The sequence below is a fragment of the Argiope bruennichi genome, chromosome X2 (assembly GCF_947563725.1).
Source record: "Argiope bruennichi chromosome X2, qqArgBrue1.1, whole genome shotgun sequence".
NCBI classification, from domain to species: domain Eukaryota; kingdom Metazoa; phylum Arthropoda; class Arachnida; order Araneae; family Araneidae; genus Argiope; species Argiope bruennichi.
The window spans coordinates 15,824,211-15,839,830 of NC_079163.1; the positions used below are offsets into that span (position 1 = coordinate 15,824,211).

The window sequence follows — 15,620 nt, forward strand, 5'->3', positions numbered from 1 at the left end:
CCCTCTATCTTTCCAGTCATATTATGTTTCTTGTTTGAGTCTGAATATTCGACCGTCTTTGCAGTTCATTTTAAATGACTCACTTTTTTTTTGTCGCAGGAAGAACCATATTATAAGTTAAGCAGGTTATTTCATAAAAAAGAATTAAGCAGCTCTAAAGCAAGTTAGTGTAACTAGAAATCGACGAGAACTAGGTATATCATATGTCATTACATGTAAAGAAAATAAAACTTTGAATATTCTGCAAATGATATGAGATATGTAAATATCCATCTTTACACATTTGTTTTAAGCTTGTTCATGCCACACTATTTAACTTCATGTGTGGTGTGCTTATTAGATCGATGTGTACCATAAGAAGTGTGCATATCAGATCAGTTGAGTGGATAGAAGTTTAAATATATATTTGTATCTAACTATTCCATTGTTTTAATTGATGCTTTATTTATGTAATTATTCTGGCACAGCTTTTAGGTTTTTTTTATGCAAAATTATAGCTATTAAAAACTTTCTACTCGTATTAGTTTCGTACGTTTCTTCATATTCTTGATTTTCCTTCCAGTGGTGATTTTTTTTAATGATTTTTTCATTCTAGATCTTTGTATTTTCACCTTGTATTTGTGCCATTCACTTATTACTCACTTTATATAATGGGTTCACTTGATGTTTTAGATATTGGTACGACATTTGACATTGCTGTACAGTATACTATATCTTCCATCCTTTTGCACATAGTGATATTATTTTTATATTTTATATTGCTTTCTCTGTGTACTTTTCAATTTAGTCTCTTGAATCCAGAATTGGTTTGTTAACTATTTAATTTGAATATTTTTTTTAGTCAAATGAACTATAATGTATACCCTTAATTACTTTCCATATTCTGGAGATGACTGTAAGCTTTTCAATAAATAAATAACGGTTTTCTCCTCAGCGACCTTCAAAGTCTTACACCCTTTCAGGTAGGTGAGTTGTCGTGGGGCAGACCAAGACCAAGTATTACCCTCCTCATCCTTTAGTGTTTTATGCATATTTTTGTTCTATTAAGAAAAAGGCATGAAAGTTTCCCTGTATGACATGAAATAATCCCCCCCCATCATTATTGAAAAAAAAAAAACACTTTTATTTCCCTTGCATGAAATAGTTAAAAAAAAATACACAAAAAAACAGCCCGTTTTTGAAAATTTTGAAGATTAAATGAAAATTATACAATTGAAATCGCAAGGAAATATGACTTACATAATATAATATGGATCGTTTTTTTTCCCAAACCTATTACGTTTGGATCCATGTTAATATTTATAAAACGTTGAATAAATTCTAAATTGTTAAAAATATTATGGGCGCATTTTCGCTTGACTGTAGAAATGTGTACATTGTTACCTTTCAAATGACAGGATATTTTAAAAGTGTTTTTCCACAATAGAAGAAATTTAAAATTAATCAGTATTGACGAAGAATATACCAAACCCTGGCATTCAAAAACAGAATATATTTCATGAAGAAAATGAAAGCACATGCAATTTAGAAATACTTCTTACTAAAGACTCTTACCTTTTTAATTTCATTTTCCATAAATATGGGGAAAGTACAGTACATAACTAGACCTATCACAGCAATTAACAGCCCCGATACTACCAACACAGAGATTTTCCTTGTAAGTGTGCATATCATTTTCACTCTGCAATAAAAGGATAAATTTAGCAACAGGAATGGGTTTGATAAAAAAGGTACGGAAAACATAAAATCAACATTCAATCTAGCAATGAAATCCATCCAACATAAAATCAACATTCCATCTAGCATCTTCCAATTAATTAAAGCAAGGCTTTTTTAGTATACTTTTATTGCATTAACCCTTGACTTACGATTTTAACTTCTTAATTAGATGGCATCCTATTTGGAACATTAATTACTTTAATTTCTATATGTTTCTCAAACTCGTCATTGTCTGCGAAGGGGTTAATATCTCATTCTGAGACACGCAGAAGAACTTTTAATTTTGAACCTTGGTCTAAATCGGTAATTGCATTTCTGCCATTCCAGCGAGCATTTGATGCTGCATGGATTTTTGTTAAGAAACGAGCCCCGAATCTGGAACCCCCCGATTCTGGAGACTAGGCCTTATCACAAGACTACCGTGGCCTAGAATGATGCTGGACCTTGTTCTAACACAATTTACATATGTATACGTTACAGTGAAAGACCGGTTTCAAGAAAATGCCGTTATTCTCAGATAAATATGAGCATTCTCATAGTGGCTTGATGCATATCCGAAATATTAGTTAAATATCATTATTTCTCACTTATACCGGTAAATGTAGACATTCAAAATGCATTAATGGTGAACGTTAATTAAAACTTTTTGTTACGTTAAGACAAAAATCTGCAATTTTTAAAATCATACTATATTATTAAATATTTTGATATTAATTGAAATAAGACAAAGCTTAAGTAAAAGTTGAAATAAAATGCTATACTTCAAACGGATAGTTCCTTCTGAATGAGAAAGAATAATGCCAATTATAAATTTACACAAAAATAATGCGATTAACGTTATACAATTTTCATTATTGTATCAACTTTTCTGTTCGCTTCTCAGCCCGTATCTTTTCGGCTTCTTATTTCGCCTCTCACCAGAGCTTATTTGTGCTTGTCGATCTACGTCGACATTAGTACAAGAATACAACCAATTTTTCGATTTTCCATCGACTTGTTTGGTATGTGTTCATTCACCATAGAATATTGACGTTCTATATTTTCGGTCTTTCACAGCGTCATACAAATATTATATAAGTGTACGATGGTGACAGAGAGGCATTTGATGGAAATAGTATTTTGCGACTCTGATGTCACCCATTTTAGAGATGGTCATTTAATCATTTCAAAGACGTATTTTGTCTTTTGTTTACAGAAAAATACATATCTTTCAAACAACTATATTTGCATTTATCATAGATAAATTAATATTCAAATTGAAAGAATTTGCTTCGTGCAGAAGACTTTTTTTTTTTTTGCACCAATGGCTGTACCATACTAAAATATCGATACAGTTACAGGATGCAATCATGGCATTGAATAACTGATATGTCAGAAGATTTAATTAAATTATTTCTATGCAGAAAATGTTCATATAACAATACATAGCAATGCAGAATCTAATTTAATCCGTTGACGTAAATGTCATCAATAACCATCTAGTGTTTGTGGACGTAAATGCAAATGAAGGCAGTGGTTGTCCTATATTGTTAGTATTGTACATAAATAATTAAAAAGTATATCAGTATTAAAAACATTCACTTCTAAAGGCTTCTAATTTTCACCCAAGAATGAATGATGGAATATTTTATGATTAAGTTTTACAAATTATTTTATTTCAATTATTCAGAGAATTGAAAAATATCTGCACAAGCGTGCTCGTAAAATTGAACGACGTGCACGGGCGCACAAATTTCATGCATTTCAGTCTCTTTTATAGTGCGACTGTGGAAATATTAGAAATTTTGTTTGAAATTATTGCAGGAAATTTTTATAAAATTTGCTATTTTTCCCTATCCCGTCTCTGTATTTTGGAGTACAATATTTTTTGACATTATGGACCGTCATGGAGAACAAAGTTGCAGCGGGAAGATTACTGTAAAAGTGACGATATTTGCTTTTCAAATTAAATAAATATAACTAATTATTATAACTAAACTATATAAATTATTATACTACTAATTATTATAAATAAATATAATTAATTAAATATGTAAAATAAAGTTATTTTTTTAAATATATTTTTTCCATTTTATTATTTTCAGAAAATATCGATGCAGTTTATACATTCAATCAAAACATCTGTAACCGTCTTTTGTATATCAGAGCTATTAAAAACATAGACGATCATCATTGCTTAGGATAATCTGTTAGAAAATATAATTTTATCCTATAAGTAGAAATCTTAATCGAACTGCTCAAGAACAAACTAAACAAAAGAAGTTTTTATCGTCCATCGCCGATTTCAAAGTGAGCATCAATAGGTTAAGCCTATATGATAAATGAATTTTTATTCGCTTAAGTATCCAGCTACTAACGCATTCTATTCAAGTGACCAATCATCGATTGTCTATTCTGTAAAATGAAATAGTTCAACCTAAAATGAAGTGAAGTTGAAATAAATTGTTACAACAAACTCAGAAAAAAGATTTTAAAAGTTTTTAGCTTTTACAATTCTTATTTTTTGAAACCGAAGTATTTTCTTCATTGGGAAAAGTTGAAATCCCATTCTGTTCTAAAATATTTTGTTCTGCGATAAAAATGTGCTTTGTTTAGATGTTTGAAAGTGACACTCTCTAAATTTAAGCTATTGTTCAAACGTTATCAAAGTTTTATCACATAGCGTTGTCTGGAATTGGATACATTATAGCAAAATCCAGGTAATTATATCACACATCAAGTAGATTTCACCAGATTGCATCATTCAAACAAACATACAAAAAAAGTTACGTAATTACACTTTAAATACATTAACCGATAAAACAAAGAATTAAACGTTAAATTGAATTCAGTATTTAAAGTTTACACATTTTCAGTGAGATGAATAAAGATAATTATAATGAGAGGAAGTTACTATCGCTATCAATTTTATTCAAATTAAAAGACATTTCGGTCATGATTAACATGGAAATAAAGTCTGTTAGATAAGTCGAATTTTATTCAAAAAGAAAAATTTCAGAAAAATATAACACTGTAACGCATGTTTCTAAAATATATATGTAACGTACGTTTCTGATATAACAAATATTTCTAAAATAAATTTGTAAAAATCACTATATTTACTTGCATTTCTTTTACTAATTTGTTAAAGGGATCGATTGAAATAAACGGTTTATGAAACTGATAATTAATTTTAAATTTATTAAAGAAAAGAGGAAGGAAATGTAACAGACCGCAATTTGCTTACATATGTAGCACTTATCTATAACAATTACACTATTTAAAAAAAATTTTATCGATTCCACACCAAAAATTAATTAACAATATTTTTTTAAATTAGTTAACGCGATTTTTTAGATTTATTGAGGTTCAAGATTAATCCTATACAAAAAACTTAATATACTACACAATTTTTAACTTTTTAAAATTATTTATCACGATTTCGTATATCAAAATATTGTTCTACCACTGTTCTATACGGAGCCTTTTCTGCTAATACTTTGTCAGAAATTATAATCTAAAAAAGTGTCTGCAAATTAAGTTTTATTGATACGCAATGTATTTCTTAAAATTTTCATTTGAAAAATACTTTTTTACCCCAATATTTTATTTACCGATTGTTTACTTATAAGTTACATTTAAAGACTAGATCAAATTTTTATTCCAAAGTAGCAAGAAAATTTTTCTTACAAACTGTATATCAAACTATAAAGAATTTCTTGATTAATTTTATTTTTGCTTTAATATTAATATTTTTAAAAATAACTTTACATATTATGCATGCCAAGTACCCCAATACTTTTTTGGCAGACTCAATGTCTTTAAAGATATCCTTTTTCTTGGTTTAGTTCACGGAAAGATAACAATGAATATTGGTGAAGATTTCTTCATGTTACTTCTTTCTTCAAAAATCACAAATATATGTTACTTAGTATATTAGTTTCTCTAATAACTTTTTAAGATTAAAATCAGTAATTGCTTAGTATGAATATTTCGATTTTTGAATTCCCGTATTCCTTTAAAGGAAAGATTAAATTAAATGTATTGATTTTGGGACATTATTTATAAGAATTATCTTTAAAAGTAAAAGAAAAGCGAAAAAAATTATAAACTTTAAATTGATTAAAAGACAGTGCGATTGGATCTTTCATTTTAAATGAAGAAAAAAAGGATATGAATTACTCTTATAAGATACATCTTCGTCTAAGAAACAAATTGTTCTATTGACAAGGACAAAATGTATTCCTTAATTGAAACTAAACCTCTCTTACTCATCTCCACCTAATAGACAAACACACATTATAGCTTTATGACCACATTCAACACCACAGAGAAAATGAGGTCATTCGTCTGGGCTACCGATTTTCAATTTCTTTGTGTTTAAACTGAACAAGTCACTAAACATGTATTAGTCATTTTCTGGAGTTTTATTAGACACGTATGTTTTGGTACTTTCACTCAGGGACTGCCATTAGATCTTAGTTTTATATATATTATTAAATCTATGAAATCGAATCAATAATGTTTTACTTGTCACAATTTTTTTTTTTTTTTTTGACGAGAAATAAAAAAAAAATTTTAAGTTGTTCTTTCAGAAAACTTTTTCTAAAATATCACAAGATTTTCTCAGAGGAGAAATATTTCTTAATTTCTATAATTTTCCGATATAAAATTTCTATAATTCGATATTAAAAACATCAAAAAGCAAGCAAATGTTAGTTTTTTATCTGTTGAAATTTTTTTCTTTTTGAGATATCCGACTGTAATAGGAGACAATTTAAAAAAATAATTTATATATTTTCTTAAATGCTATTTTTCAATTGTTCTTAAAGTTATTATCAAAACTCTGAAAATATTGAAAAGTAAACCTTCAAAATATTTTTAATAAATTTGAAAAATTTGACAAAAAGTAAATTAGCCTCCTCCTAACAGTTAGACAAAATCATATTCTAAACATACATACATTTTTGCAGGATTACATTTTATGAAAGTTTTCTAAAACCTTTCTTATTTCAAAAATAGAGATAAAACTGAAAAAAGTTACTAAATTGTTAATTTTTCATAAAAAAATACCACTTATATTCAATATTGACTGTTTTTAGAGGAAAACATTAAAAAAATTCTTCTTGGGAAGCTAGAAGGCAAAGGTAGATTCCTTTTCATCTAAGTTTTTGTTTTCAAATTCCCTTCAATCTTTAGATAAAAACTATAAAATATTAAAATATGAAGCAACCATTCTAATGAATTTATTGTATCGAACATTCAGTATTTATTGCAAAATAAATAATATAAAAAATAGTATGAAAATACAGGTTTGTTATGAAGTTTATATTATTAATATGCTTTGAGTTTAAGAAAATCCATAAGTTTTGTATCAGTTAAAAAATATTAAAAGTTTATCTCTCTATTTTAAACATATTTAAAGAAACTCAAAATCGTTTTCAATTATTTTTCTTTCAATTAAGTCCAGAGAATACCGTTTTATGATAGAAAGCAGAAATTATATTTATATTGGAGAAAAAATTAATGTTGTTTTAATTAATGTTGGAATCAAAATCACACTTCATTGCGGTTTTGAATGTTTCAATTACAACTATTAATTGGAATAAAAAGAAGTTAATAAAAAATCAGCATTTAAAAGTTTTTATTTCGGTATTTGTGTATTAATTGCACGTTGGACTTATGAATATAATCAATAAGAAAAAATTATTTTAGAAAATTATTTTAAAAAAAGAAATGGCCATACATAAGACCGGGTTATATGCTAATGTACAATTCCAAGCTAAATTTTAAAAAAATAATAAACATATTTAAAAGAATTTCAAAAAAGCAGCCTCTGGAAATTTTTAAACTGATCTCTTTTACATAATGTTGCCACTAAATCTTTCTCTTTACTTTTTTTACTTGATTAATTTTATTTAAATTTTTTTATCTTCAATCCAAGTGCATTTGAACAATTTCAAAGTATGGAAATGAAATAAAGTAGGATTTTTTTTCAAAACTAGCAACATAAATTGCTGATGTTAGAAATTATCAAAATTAGGGCTCGAAAATCACCGTTTGACCCCTAACTTCTAAACAATTGCAGCTACGGAAAAATTTCAAAAACAGATTTGGTCGTCTTAATTAGACGCTAATTCGATTTATTTTTTCTATCTCTTTTTATCTATTATTTCTATTATAAATATTAAGGAAATTATAAGGTAATGAAAATTTCAACTGTCCACCATTTCTACTCCCCTTTGAGAGATATAGCCTATTTACGAACTCATCCGAGGTTTTTACATTTCTGACAACATATTCCAAGCCAGTTGAAATCCAAACAAAATTACTTTAGTTATCTTTCTAAGAAGGCAAATAGGCAAAATGTTATGCGCATATTGTATAATATATAAATTTTTGAATGAAGGGTGATTTTGACTTCTAGGGACCATGATCGGTGAATATCTGCAGAAATTTTCTCAAAGTCTTGTCATGAGAACCATTGCAATAGGTAGTCTTCCTATAAGGAATCTACCAAAAAATTCAGAGAAAATCTCGTATGATTTCATATCAATATTTCAATACCTTTTTGGAAAATCATTGTTTCCATTTTCTTCAAAAATATCATTTATTGCATTTAAGGTTTCAATAGTACACGAAATAAGGCTTGTGAACTCGGTAATAAAACAGCTGCTCAGACTAAAAAATTTCGACAGACTAATAAAGAGACGAAAAAATTTCGACAATTTCATCGAAAGAGGCGATTTTAAACCAAATGGATACCTTAATACGAAAAAACACTAGGTTCTTTTTGGAATTGCAAATATGAATTTTTTTTTTCTTTATGCTATTAAATGGTAAAGTTTTAAAAGGAACCTATTTATTTGAGGGAGAAAATCAGAATTTAGTATAACATAAAAAAAAAATAACATTGTTATTTTAGCTATGTCTACCTTTATATAAATTTTTAAAAGGAAAAGCGATAAGAGCATTAATAGGCGAGAACTGGTATTATTTAAGATAAAAGTGAAAAACATTCCACGTCATGTTTAAGTTAAGTGCATTTATAAACTGAAGAAAAAAAATTACATTCTTAATGAAGCTGTACACGCCAGGTCAGTCCTCGGGCAAGCCCTTTCTCCGACCCCCAGTTTTGATTTTCATTTGAAGACAAATAGGAAATAGTAGAAATTTGAGCGAACAGCTGGAAAACCCGATAACCTTTGGAAGAAATGAAAACATTCTCTAGCGATGTGGAGGAGTGGAAAAAAAAAAGGGCAGGTGAAAACTGAATTGAGACAAAGATTGCCCATGGGGTAATTCGATAACTGATATATCACGTTCCTTTTGAGCTCGTGATTAGAGACGTCAGGAAATGCGTGGTTTTTCCTTTCTGACAAGCTCTAATCAGACATGTTTGGGAGGCCTTTTCGCTGACAACTCACTTTTGTGCCACACGTTGGTAATATTCGGATTTATTGACCGGAAAGGTTTCTTTTTACAGATTTTATGCCGGATGATAATATAAATTTTTCTATCCGCTTTCTAAGGAACCACCAAGTTTGCCCTTGAAAAAATAGTAAATTAAACTATTTGGAGAGGAAATGCGTGCTAAGAATTCTTAATATTTTATAAAATTTAAATAAAAAAATTCTAAAGAATAGGAAATGTCTCCTTTCTATATTAAGTAAATATTTGCATTGAAAAAATGTATGTTTCGCAATTTCATCAAAATATTTCCGGTCAGAAAGTTCATCTAAGAACAAGATAAACATTTGGTAAATTGGCTGACCTAATAGTGTGTTTAAATACATTTCTATGTAAGCCAAGAATTCAGAAAGAATAAAAGTTTGAAATTGCAACCTAGCATTTCTTTTCAAGAAAGATTAGTCGAGAACAAGCATCAGATATTTGGAAGTTTGCCAGAAGAATGAGTAAAAATGCGTGTGATTTTATTTGAAAGAAAAAAGAATATAAATAAGGAAAAATGTAGTATATATTACTGCAAATATTAGAGTAACAATATTTGGACTCTAACCTAAGCATTGAATATAATAGTTCTCGGCAGTGCGCCCAAAAGAAAGAAAAACTTCGAGAAAGAATAAAAATATTAAATTTTATCCAAGATTAAGGAGTGAGAAAATCCGACTTTTACCCAAGAATAAAAATGAAGATCCCAAAAACTTACACAAAAATACATAGCCAAAATTAGAAATCTAAAAAAAAAATTCTTTGAATACTTACAAAACGTGTAAAATTTCTTGAATTTATATTTCGAGAGAGGAAAAAAAAATTCTGTCCAATTTAAACCCATGAACAAAGCAACAATTTCTCCTTACGAATCTGTAAAATTATATTTGTTCCTAAAAACAATAATTTGAACCAAGAAAAAGAATGCGAACTTAACTTATTATTATAAGGATTTTTTTCCCATGAACCTGAAGGAACAACTCAATCCTACGGTTAGATATATTTTCTCTAATATTTTACATATTCTTTAACTAAAAAATAAGTAGAAGATTTTTAATGGATTTAAATTTTAATTAAAACTAAGAGTTTAGTTCTAAAACTGTTTTTCTTTCCTTTCTTATACTCATTACATAGATTTGCACATTTTAAACTAAAATTTTTTAATATATGTACGGTGTAAGATTAAAAATGAATGATGTCAAATTTCGATTTTCTCCAGATAGTCAGTGGTATGAATGGTTTTTCTCAGTTCATACCTCAGACTATATAATTTCAAGCATGATGTATTTTGAGGCATCAAAAATTCAAGTGATAGATCAGAGAATTTAATAACAGGATTTTATATTCTGATGCCTTTTTCCTGCTTAAATTTCTCAAGAATAAGCTACGATTTATAACTTCATATTTAATTAATTATATTTGCTAAATTGGAAATAATACAGTAAAACTCGAACAATCTATCCGAAGCAAAAACAAAATTTTCGACATTTCACATTCATTTCTCAAAAGAAGCCAACTTAACTTTTGAAAATTCACTTCCGAATTTCTCAAATTCACACTTCTAACCGAATGATAATCGTTTGGTCAATCATTTTAATATTGGTCATAAAACTCAACTCGGAGTTCTAAAACACAATCCTGATCATATATTTCAGAAAATACGATTTCTGTAATTATCAGAAGAAAAATTTTAATATAATAAAATTAATTTCTCAAAGCGATTTTATTGTCTGTAAAATATTTTTTTTTTCAGAAATAAAGTCTTTGGTTTTAAGAAATATGATAGATTTATTTTGGTGAACTAGAATTCTCAAAATTTTAATTCGAAGATACAATAAATTTCTAATATTACGATAATGCAAGAATCTCAGTTTTAAATTAAACATTTTTGGCTCTTGGTAAACTTAATAGAATATGTATTTTCAAAACTAAGTCATTCATAGTTGTTTGCTGTAATACAATACTTGAATTCTTGTATAACAAGTTATGTAGTGAGCAAATTGAACTAGTGGGACAAGATGAGGACAAGTTTAGTTTCACATTACTCAATTTTCATTCCCTAACGAATACAACTTGCATTATATTTTGCTAGACGCTAAAACCTCGTACAAGAAAATCTCTGCCAACTTTTTGTTGTTTGTTAGATGATGATTTAATGTGTCGTAATTTTAAAAATAAAAATAATTATCATAATTACTATTTATAATTATCTTATTCCTACTAATCTTACAAAAATCAATTATATCAAAAATAACATTTTTAATCGGGGCAAGTTGAATATGATTCCAATCCCTCCCCCCTCCCCCCCAATTACCATTTATTTAAATTCTTTGGTATTTATATGCATTCTTAAAAAAAAAATTTTGCATGATTTTTCTTTATCTTCATAATCGTACAAACTACTCCGAACTTCTTTAGGTCTTAAGATTTAAAATAATATTTCGTAAATTCATCTATGAAAGATTGGTTTAGACAAAGAATAGACAAGAATGTTTAAAGCAACTCGGAGATAAAAAATATGATATTTCAAAGAAACTGAATTTACAATTCTGTAAAAACCTAAGAAGTTCGAATTTCTTACACTCCTTATGTCAGCTCAAACTTCCGAAGAAAGTCAAGTGCAGTATATTGCAGACGATGAGATCTGAATGCATTGCAATGAATAGTGTTGGAAATGCCATGCATGGTAACGCGAGGGTTCATCAGACTTTAAAGGAAAATGTTTTCCTAATTTTTGTTTATGAAAAATACTGATTTCGAATTCTATTTATTTAGTATGAGCTAACATTTTAAAAACCTTAACCCTTTTATTACATATTATTCAAGAAGAAATATTTAATTAATCAACGCACTTTCTTATATTTTCCAAGAAAAAAAGAATTCTATTTTTGTCAGAATTATTATCCTATCTTGGGTTGAAAATAATCATGATGCGTCCCCGGGTTGAAAATAATCATAATGCGTAAGTGCCATCTTGTTCCCGTACCTCATCAAAATGACAATTTTGCATTAGATTTTTTTTTATGTTAGCAAAATGATTGTAACTATATTAAAATAAAAATTTACCCAAATAGGTGAATGTAACAAAAGACTGCTGTAATAGTGCGTGCAAAGAAAATCAATTTACCTCAAAAACAAAATTTATTCATAAGGATCAATTGTTAACTTTGTCAACTTATCCAGTTTCCCTATAAGAGAACTTCACATAAAGATTTTTTAGTAAAATTTATCAGAAGAGTTAATTTTATCAATTAATTCAGTCAAATTTGCAAATTAAATATATGCCATACAAGAAAAATAATTTATCAATCATTTAAAACTCCGTATCAATAATTTACCGACGGTACTTTAAAGTACCGTTTAAATCTGTTTGATTTCTGCGTAATATGATTATTTTTTAACAGCATTTAAAAGAATACGAAGAAAGTATTTCTAATGGAAAGCAGTAGATATCAACTAAAATCAACATTGAAAATCTTTTAATTATTAAATTAATTAAGTTATTTCGAATAATTAAAAAAGGTTTTTTTCTTCGTTAGTTTTATTCTGTACCAAAACTTAACTAATGGTTCAAAAATAGATTTGAAAAACCGATGACAAAATAATTTGGTAAATACAAGGTTAAAACAATATGAATTTAGACCAACCATAAACATCATATTTACAAAGAATCAAGTACAAAAGAATTCGGCACGAAATATCGTAGACATGTTATACTCAGCTAGATCGCTCAAGGTAAAATAAAAAATATTATCGTGACAAATTTTATTTTATAATGATAAATAGAAGGAGAAATATTATATTAATAAAAACTCAATTTCTCAGATTTCTTTGAAAACTGAAAGAAAATTAAATATATATATATATATATTACATACTATTATTCTATAACACCAGTTGAAGGAGAATGTTACATGAAAGTAAACTTCGTTCCACTTCAAAATCAAAACTAGGGCATATTTGGACAGTTTAGTCAGGTAACGCTAATTCCATTTATAATTTATTGTTTCTAATATCATTTAGATCAATCAATTAGATCAATTATCATTTATATCACTGACAAATATCATATATACAAGGAATCAAGTACAAAAGAATTTAATATGAAATGTCATTGGCATGTTATCATACATAGTATAAATAGATCGTTCAAGGTAAAATAAAAATATTATCGGGGTAAATTTAATTTTATATTAATAAATAGAAGGAGAAATATTATATTAATAAACTTCAGTTTCTAAAATTTATTTGAAAATTGTAAGAAAATTAAAAAAAATATTACATACTATGATTCTATAGCACCAGTTGAAGGAGAATGTTATATGAAAGTAAACTTCGCTCCACTTCAGAATCGTGACTAGGGCATATCTGGACAGTTTAATCAAGTGACGGTAATTCCATTTATAGTTTATTGTATGAAATATCATTTCGAAACATCATTTCTTTTTAATCACAATTTATCTTATCTTTGTTGTGTTACCCCATTTTTTTTTTAAACCAGCTTGCATTTCTTTTTTTTTTACATTGTAATTTTTGGCCCGAAAAAAAATCAGCTTTCACTCGTATCATAGTTTATCATCTTTTTATCAACGCAATTTCCATTTCTTTGTCAGAAATTAGCGATGCAGTTTATTTATAGGTTAACAAATAAAATACCTTATTTTTTAAAATGTCCATTGCATTATTTTTCTTAATTTTTTTTAAAGGGCAGATTAACTGTTCCTGGAAAAATGTTCTTGTGTACTAACTATAATGTAGATCAATATTACACTTCAATCTGATGAAAGTAAATCCAATCAGTTTTATTTCAAAAATTATTTTATAATATCAATATAGAAATTGTAATGTAATAAAAAAATATAATTATATAAGCTTTACTTTCATAAAATATTATCTACATATATTATCTCCAAGATGCCTTTTACGTTTTTGATTTTTTAATTTGAAGCTTTTTCCTGCGTATTTGTTTTATTAATTAACCCTTTAAAGGGCCATTTTTTTCTAGTCATATTATGTTAAAATATTTTTAGGCTTGAAATTAGAATAAGAAAAGGGATTCATTTAACTTATTAGATAAATTTAATTTGATTAATTAATAATTAAGTGACAAACCAAGGCACATCATTTTGTGTGAAATAAAGAACTGAAGCATCTAAGTTACTGTCTTTCTAAAAAAAAATTTGTCAGAACTTATGCCAACCTACATAATTTCAAACAAATATTGATAAATTTGGTGGGAAACATACTTCCCACGGCCCTAGAAAGGGTTAAATGATTGTGCTTACTCACCTGGATTTGTATAAATTATTTGATTTTCTGATAGAGATCACAATTGGTTTAATTCCATGAAATAATGGAAAAATTAGCAGAAGATCCAAGATTTAACAAACTATATTTTACGCAATAATATATCTGTATGTGACAATCTGTGGAATATTGCCACTCACCAAGACATGGTGAGTGGCAAAGTTCATAGTAAAGTTCATGAAAGCATAGTGAATTTCAAATTGAGACATTAGTACTTGATATTTCCATGCTGTTCTTCTTTTGGTATAAATTGAAGTTGGTTAGATGGCAGTTACAGTCATAACGTTTCACAGGTGGTGATTGTGGTGTTTAGTTTATTTAGAGAATCTATTAACTGGCAGCTCCATTTTAAGTGAATCTCACGATAGTGTTAACATTCTAACCGAAATATGTGTCATGGTTATTAAATCAAACAAGTTTTCCCAGACGACGAAGAAATGTTAATACCGATAAAGCATAATAATTATCGCTTAAACAACTTTTACTCAGCTCAGATTCTGTATTGTCCTTCTCATTTAATTGAATCGTGTTTTTCTGGAATAACAGTTATTATGAGGAGTATTCCTAGTAAATGAGCATGCAAGGATGGTTCGGGTACAAGGCTGAATAGCTGCAGAATCCTCTCACCCAAACAAACATTTTGAAGTTTGTCGGAATATTTTTTAAACACTCCAACAAACTTGATACCATTTCAAACCACCATTTCAAATATCGGAACAAATGCATTCTAATAGTTTATTTTACACATCGTTTACACTGTTAAAATTTGTCTTCATCAAATTTTAGCAGAGCGAACAATACAGAATAAATGAGAGAATTCATGATAATGCATCTTACTAACTGTGATGAAGAATAAAACCCAGATGACGGGTAATTCACCGCATATTATCTCAATTCAAATTTCCGCATGTCTTTTCCAATGCCTTGTTTTGCAATTTCACCATCCGACGTTAATTCACCAAATTATCTTTCGATTCGACCTGTTTAAAGGATGTCTTACTTCAAATGCAAAATATACTCATTATAGATGGGGTGTATATAAATCGATTTATATGAAATCGGTTTAAAGCTAGGTTCATGAAATGATATTAAAACATTATATAAAGCTGGATTTAAAAAAGGAAATAAAGCCAGATTAATAAAATCATTCTTAAGAAAACCGC

The 15,620-nt window shown here is 27.8% G+C and overlaps 1 protein-coding gene across 4 annotated transcripts in view; it reads right to left on the reverse strand.

Annotated features, from left to right (window-relative positions):
* The window catches only part of LOC129960852 (protein croquemort-like), a 111,428-nt gene that overhangs the window by 80,197 nt on the left and 15,611 nt on the right, over positions 1 to 15,620 (reverse strand). For 3 of the 4 annotated variants that reach the window (XM_056074550.1, XM_056074547.1, XM_056074549.1), the window contains exons 1-2: positions 13,437 to 13,579; positions 1,555 to 1,681 (exon numbers count right to left, since the gene is read on the reverse strand). In XM_056074550.1, the coding sequence (XP_055930525.1) occupies positions 1,555 to 1,674 (120 nt within the window). In that variant the 5' untranslated portion in view covers positions 1,675 to 1,681; positions 13,437 to 13,579. Of the gene's footprint in view, positions 1 to 1,554; positions 1,682 to 13,436; positions 13,580 to 15,620 lie in introns of those variants that run through there. The other variant, XM_056074548.1, reaches the window with a different exon arrangement.